The sequence below is a fragment of the Arachis duranensis genome, chromosome 1 (assembly GCF_000817695.3).
Source record: "Arachis duranensis cultivar V14167 chromosome 1, aradu.V14167.gnm2.J7QH, whole genome shotgun sequence".
Classification (NCBI taxonomy): Eukaryota; Viridiplantae; Streptophyta; class Magnoliopsida; order Fabales; family Fabaceae; genus Arachis; species Arachis duranensis.
In genome coordinates, this window is record NC_029772.3 from 95,998,809 (window position 1) to 96,006,233 (window position 7,425).

Below are 7,425 nucleotides of genomic sequence, written 5' to 3' on the forward strand. Positions count from 1 at the left end.
TGGATGGGGAAAACGTAGCATATGCTGTCAAATGAAAATGCCTCAAGCACTGTCCCACCAAAGAATAACCATCGCAGCACCCTCGGTGAAACACTAAGTACGCAACTGCATCTCCAAGCTGCTGCACCAAGAGGGAAAATCCTATCAGGGAAAAAAGTCAATCATGATGTTGCATCGTTAGCGGGGTTATCATTCACTTTCAAACCAGTCCCTGAGATGAATTTAAGAAAAGAACATGAGAAAATCGGAGCATATATCTTTTGTTCATCACTTGATGGGGAGTAAGTTGTTGCTTTTTAAGTGTCTCCATGAGAAACCTTACATGAAGATGACATTGAACTAAAATTTGTTTATCCAATTCACTGAACTCTATTGCAGAGAGGAGATCATTAAGCATGGGGACTGCAGAATCTCTAGAGCGCAGCTAACATGCATGTGCCCGGGGCATGAGATTTCAGAAGAGGTTTGCATTTAAGAATTAAAATTTCATAAAATTAACAACACTAACTCATTAATTCTTCGGTGATTTACATATCGAAACAATAATATAAATTACCTTAAAACTGCAGGTGTTTACACTGATGGCTATTAGAACAACACATGAACAGAGTAACAAAAGGATACTGTGGAGCTTACCACCATTATTTGCGGTAATCTCAATTATTAAGTATAACAATTCTAAATATGTGTAACAATGTAGCATATAGTAAGTCTAATATGAGTGTTATGTCTAGAAACTTGTACAATTGTGTGAATGATTAACTGGATTTAATACAATTTGAATTGACTAGTCTCATATTTTGTGTGTTATGCTATACATTATTTATCAAATTCCAGGAGGACATCTTTAGAGATAAAACACTGGATGACTTGCTCAGAGACTATGGAAAAGATTTTATGCAACCCAACAAGAATATTAAGTGGGTATGTCCACTGACCTTAACTAATTTAAATATTTAAAATTAGAGGACAAAACTAATTTAGGTATATATATCATTTGTTGTGTACATGATATTTAAATCAAAGAAATTTTCAAATTTTAGGTATATATACCAGTTAAGGAGAAGGTTGGTCATTGGTATCTTATAGTCTTTAGCATCATAGACAAGGTAACCTATTATTTCGATGTGTTATCACCAAAACATGGCGAGGAACAAAGGCTCCAAGACATGAAAGTAATAGTAAGTATCTCAATATAGCAAGTAACATGATATGCTAAAACAAGGTCCATTGTGTCTCATAAAGCCATGGTTACAGGGACAAGTGCTTGTTCAAATAATATTATCAGAGGATTATGTCAAACATGGAATGCCAAGTAAGAACCATTTTGAAAAATGGGATATACTCAGAGGATATGGATTACCGCAACTGGAATCAAGGTAGACCATTTATTAGTATGTTTTCGCTTCTCTTGTCAATGCACATCCTTCCATTGAGGTTTTAATCAAACTTTAACAATCTGACACAGTGAAAATTCTGCTTGTTGGGTTATGCAATGGCTGAATATGGAATCTCACTTCACCCCATCTGTCCTCGGAGTGGTAAGGGTACACACCTTGAGTTGTCTTAGCTCTACTTATAATCATCGTATTATTAAAGTGCCAATTTGGTGAATATGTAGCTCAAGGATGAGAAGGTCCGCATGAGTAGCACCTTGAAGCTTGTATTATCTGAGAGCAACGAAAGGAAGCGAGACGTTCAAATAAGCACAGATCGATGGTGGAATGCAGTTGTGGCAAAAAATTAACTAGATATTTAAATTTGAGTGCAAAAATATTTCTATCATATAGTTATTAACTTAGGTATTTGAATTTAAGTTCCAAAATGTTTATTTTGCTTATGGATAAGATAATTATCCATGCTTATGATTTAAACTATTTTAATCATATTTAAATTATTTTTTACTCATTTTTCACATTGAATTAAACCGATGCACATAGCAATCTTACTGCAAGGTGCAAAAAATATTAAAATTTAACTAATAACTAAAAATCTTCTCATCATTAAAGAACAATGAAATGAGAGCACATAGTTTAAAGCACTATGTTATTAACATAAAAAGAAACCTGTCATAGAAATAGTCACAGAGATGATGATAGAGGATAACAAAGGACTATTTTACATTATTTTCTTCTATTTTTAGAGACTTCAATGTGTGATAAAATAATTAACTCATCTCAATTTCTCAAAAATTGAGATGAATTAAAAAAATTGAGTGACTATTTTTTACTAACAGGATGCATTTTTGTAAGTCTCTTGTGTCTCATACTAGTGAAAAAGTAGCACTTTAAAATAGAAATATAATCATAAAACAGCAGACAACTTAGAATAATGAATTTAAAAGAGTCCATTGTTGTCTTTGTATGATCTATCACTAACTAACCTGCATAGCATAACTAATGAATGAATTGAAGTTAAAAGGATTGAGTTTTGCCATTGTATGATCTACCACCAACTAACTTACATAACATTACTAGTGCATGAATTTGAATATCCTTGTTATTATATGAAGAGTAATATAAGATCCAAGCATTCAGACTTATGAAACACTAATACCCAAAACAAAAGACAAGATGAAAAAACCCCTCGAATTTTAACATAAACACCATATTTATTCCCAGCTTTCATCTTTCATCTTTCATCAATGTAGCTTAAAATTGGTAATCAGTAACTACAAAAACTCAATTAGACATAATTAAAAGTTAGAACTTAAACCCAACATACACCAAATTAGACAGGATTAGTTTCCCACATTTGTGATGTATTTAAATAGAAGATATCCATATTTCAAAAAGACAAAAAAAAACTAAAGGTTAAATCAAAGGTAATTTGAGCTGGGACAAGTAAATAATACGTAATACACATTACAAATTAAATGAAACAAAAATAATATAGGACTAATTAATTTCATTGGCTCCATCGTCCTCATTTCCAAATTCATAATTAGAGTCATCTATCTCCATATCCTGAAATAACACAAAATTTATGAGCAACACATGAAAAATCTTAAAGTAGTCAGTAAATAAAATATCAAAGTTGAGAAATGTCTCACTTGATCTCTGCTAGATTCAGAACTAGAATTTACCGCACATTCACCTTCATCTTCCTCATAAATGAAGTCTTCTTCCTCATCCCACATAGCCTCATATGCATCATCATCTGTAAGTAGACTATGCCGTTCATGTGAACCCCTATCATACTTACTCCGATCTGGACATGTAGTTTTGTTATGTCCGAGCTCCCGGCATATACTACACCGTTGTCCGGCACGATCCTTAGCTCTTCTACGAATTGGGGGGTCACGAGGATCTGTATGAGTGGCAGGAATTGCACTATTAGAAGCAACTGCACTAGCAGTATCATCGGCTTTCATTTTATCCACTGTGTTTATCGCCCAATCCCTCATGCTCCTGAACCTATCATCTTTACCTGCTGATAGTGTAGCCACCAATCTAAACCAGTCCATCAAACACCAGTATTGGGTAGACTTTAAGCAATCCCAAGTGAACCCCTTTGTATCTTGTATTTGTTGTTTCACATTTTTGGTCCACCTATCTAGAACTAAACATTTTGGCAATTCACAAATGTCAAGTGTAACTAAAACAGATAGAATGTGTTCGCAAGGAATGCCAAATGACTCCATCCTCATACAGGAGCAAGTAAACTCCATTGGTAAATCACAGAAAGATACTTGCCATGTATCGTTAGGACTACCATACTTAACCACCGTGTATAACATATAAGAACCAACATCAATGCAATCTAACACTTTCATTGAACCAGACCTTATAATAATAGGGCGAAATAGAAAAAATACCTCTCTTGTATATAAATTAGCTGCAGACTTCTCTAATGACAATAAATGAGTTTGCATCACAGGTACTCCATGTGCACATTCAAAGTCTGCTAGACTATCTTTGAAACGAATGTAGGCAACACATCTATCAAAGTGCTCTACAAAATCTCTTAAATTATACCTGGACTTGACATACTTTGCAATAACTGAGTGCAACCCCTCACATCGAGAAGTGGTCCTAAACCCAGCAAAGAACTTCCCACGGATATGTGCTGTTGCCCAACTATGACGGTTATCATACATATCAATTATCCATTGCTTGTCTTGCACATCAAACTCTTCAACCATCCGATCCCACTTACTACGGAATACACCAACCTCGTAATCACCCAGCATGCACTTCTTAAACTGCGATGTGAACCTAGGATTACCTACATTACTTGTGGCATTGCGAATAAGGTGCCAAGCACATAGGCGATGATGTGCATTAGGAAAAATTTTTTCGATTGCATTTTTCATTGAAAGGGCACCATCTGTGATAACTGAAATTGGGGCCTTCCCCTTCATTGCTTCCAGTAAACTTTTCAACAACCAAATATATGTTTGCTCTGACTCATCACACACAAGAGCGGCCGCAAAGACAACTGTGCGGTTATGGTTATTAACACCCGAAAAAACGACAAGCGGACAATGATATTTGTTCTTCTTGTAAGTAGCGTCAAAAGCCAATACATCACCAAACAATTGATAATCCATTTGGCTTATTCCATCACACCAAAATAAATTCTTTATCGAGTGAAACCTATCAACCTCATATCTTATAACCATGACAGGATCAATGGACTTCATCTTCCTCAAAAATTGAAGAGCTGCACTAGCATCACCCTTCAATCGTCGACGTTGCTGTGCGACTTGATTGTACAAGTCCCTGGGCAAAAAGGGAACATTGTGGTGACCACCAGATTGGCTTGAGAGTGCTGCAAAAATATGTGCAGTGCCTAATCCACCCTTCCTCATTATATTTATTTGCTCAATATCTGCAGCAGGTATTTTTCTGTGACCAGGAAGCATTGCAGTAAAAATTGGAGGAAGAAGGTCATGATTATGCAAATCAGAAAATTTTGAAACAATCCAGCGACCACTAACAACGTCAAATGACACCTGAACCTTTGCCTTACAGCCACATCTAGTTTCAGCTCTAGGCTCTTGTTTTCTGGTATGCATATTATCTGCCTTTTTTCGTCGGAAGCCCTCGCGACAACAAACAAAATTCTGTCGATTGATTATCCCATTGTGCTTTCGCGTCTTACTTTTTCGACCACTAAATCCCTTTGACTTGGCAAATGCATTGTAGAAATCAAAAGCCACTCCTAGATCACTGAAATGATATCTTTTTATATCAACATCTACAATATTCAAGAACTCAGTCTTTCCTATGTCCTCCCACCCGTCAATCTTATAAGATTCATCCAATTGATCAAAATGGGTACCTTCATTGGATTCAGAAGCACCAACTTCTGCATTTGCCAAGTTAGCATCCATGAAGATATCGTCGTCCAGGAGCTCATCACTGTTTCTCAAGGGATTCTCCAAATTCCCGTGAAACCCGTCAACATTATTGGTGTCATCTACATAATCCTACATGAACAAATTAATTTAGGCTAGGTATTTGATGGCATGATGCAAGAAATCTATCAAAATTAATCCTAAGAGTGTGACTTAGGGTTTCAGATTGATGAAAAACCTACCTCATTAGACATTGGGATTCAGATTACTTCCTCGCAGAGATTGAGAGATAAGATATACGCCGTAAATTTTATAAAGAAAAAAGCTTGTAAGGGTGTAAAATATGAAACTTAGGAGATGTATAGTTGAACATCAACAGAATTAATATTAGAGTGAAGAAGAAGATAATGATGTTGATGTTGACGAAGGAGACAATTGTGTGTTTAACTAGTTGGAAATTATGAAATTCAATTTTGTGTGTGGGTGAAATTTAGGATTTAGTAAAATTTTTTATGGAAATAACAAATTCTATTGGGCCGTAGTTCATATACCACTAATTGCAAAAAAAAAAAAATTGATTATAATTGACAAAATATAACCCACCGTTGGATCAAATTTAATAATGATCTAACCGTTGATTTAAGTTTTCACCACAATTGGTGAAAAAACAAGTGAGGACCACCGAATCATTCACCAATTTACTATTTACCTCTCGGTATTTTTTTTTTTTTTACCTCTCTTCTCTTTTGGGTATGATGAATTGGATTAGGCCGCATGGCTTGCAGAAATTAGGTCCGTTTCTGGGTAGGTGAGACATAAAGTTTTGGTTGGCAATGGTAGCAGGGTTCTAGTATAGGGTTTGTGGGGATAAATATTTTGTAAAATTCAATCTTATTCTATTTCCAAATTTAAAACTATCCTACTTGAATTTTATCAGCAGAAATAATTCTACATCTGACTCAACTTCATGTGAAAAAATTAATAGTGAATTTATCTTAAAACAAACAATGTTTAGCCATTTAACATTTTATAAATATAATAATATATATATATATATATATATATATATATATATATATATATAAAACACAAAATTTAAAATAATTATAATATACACACTAGGAGTCCAAAACCTAGAGGAAAAAAACAACCAATTTCAAACCTAGAATCACACGCATAGATATTGTTCATATCTTGGCCTAAAATAAAGCCAAGTCCAAAAGGAATAAAATCACCTAAAGACAATGATCTTATTATTCTTACTCGATCTAATAGAGGCCGGGCGCGACAACATAAATTAAGTCTCGCTTATTTAAATAAGTAATTACTTCCTAAGATATTTCCTATCCCTCTAGGGGAGATCTCAACAAACTTCCCTAAAAAAAGAGAACAATTATCCACCATCAAAGGTGGAATTACACTAAAAGGTGGTAATCTATTCTACTATAAATACACTGACACCCTCAGGTATATTCAAGTCCAATCTAATAAAAACCTACTTAAATCCCTTGCTAACTTAAGTATCGATGTCTCTTACAAGTACTACCCCCACCTTCTCATGAGAAACTCGGACCTCATAAGGGTTAAGTATTTTTTTGTCCCTAAAATTTGGGGTGAAAATCAAATTTGTCCCCAACCTTTTTTTGTTATTAAAATTATTCCAAACATTACAAAACGTTATAAAACCGTCATTTTCTACTTCAATTTTATTTTTTTTTGACACCTCAAATTCTTCTTTATCTTCAGAAACCCTTCATTTTCACCAAACTCTCCCTCCAATTCCCTTTCCACAACAACCACAACTTGCTCTCCCACCACGCCATTCACCTATGCCCCCTCGCCGCCGTCGTCGTACCGGAGAACATTGAGGAGCTCAGCATCAAGATCTCCGATCTCACCTCTCTCTCTCTGTGTGGCCTCGTCGCCGCTGTCAAGGTCTGTCAATTCCGTCGTGCTTGTTGTCGTCACTGAAGACCGCGGCCTCTGATGGTACGGTTTCAATAACGTCTCGAAGAAAGCCGAAACTCAGATCCAAACTTCCCATTCAAACTCAGCCTCTGTCTCTAGTCGTTCCCTTCTCTTCAGTTCGACACCGACAACGATGGTCTTGTCCGTCGCCAACA

The 7,425-nt window shown here is 35.5% G+C and overlaps 1 protein-coding gene across 1 annotated transcript; it reads right to left on the reverse strand.

Moving 5' to 3' along the window:
* Nucleotides 1-2,897: 2,897 nt before the first annotated feature.
* On the reverse strand, nt 2,898-5,556 carry LOC107465142 (protein FAR1-RELATED SEQUENCE 5-like). The gene is made up of 3 exons (XM_016084136.3): nt 5,545-5,556; nt 3,053-5,434; nt 2,898-2,966 (listed from the first exon to the last, which is right to left on the reverse strand). The coding sequence occupies exons 1-3, from the start codon at nt 5,554-5,556 to the stop codon at nt 2,898-2,900; spliced, it is 2,463 nt and encodes an 820-aa protein (XP_015939622.1).
* Between the last annotated feature and the right edge of the window lie 1,869 nt (nt 5,557-7,425).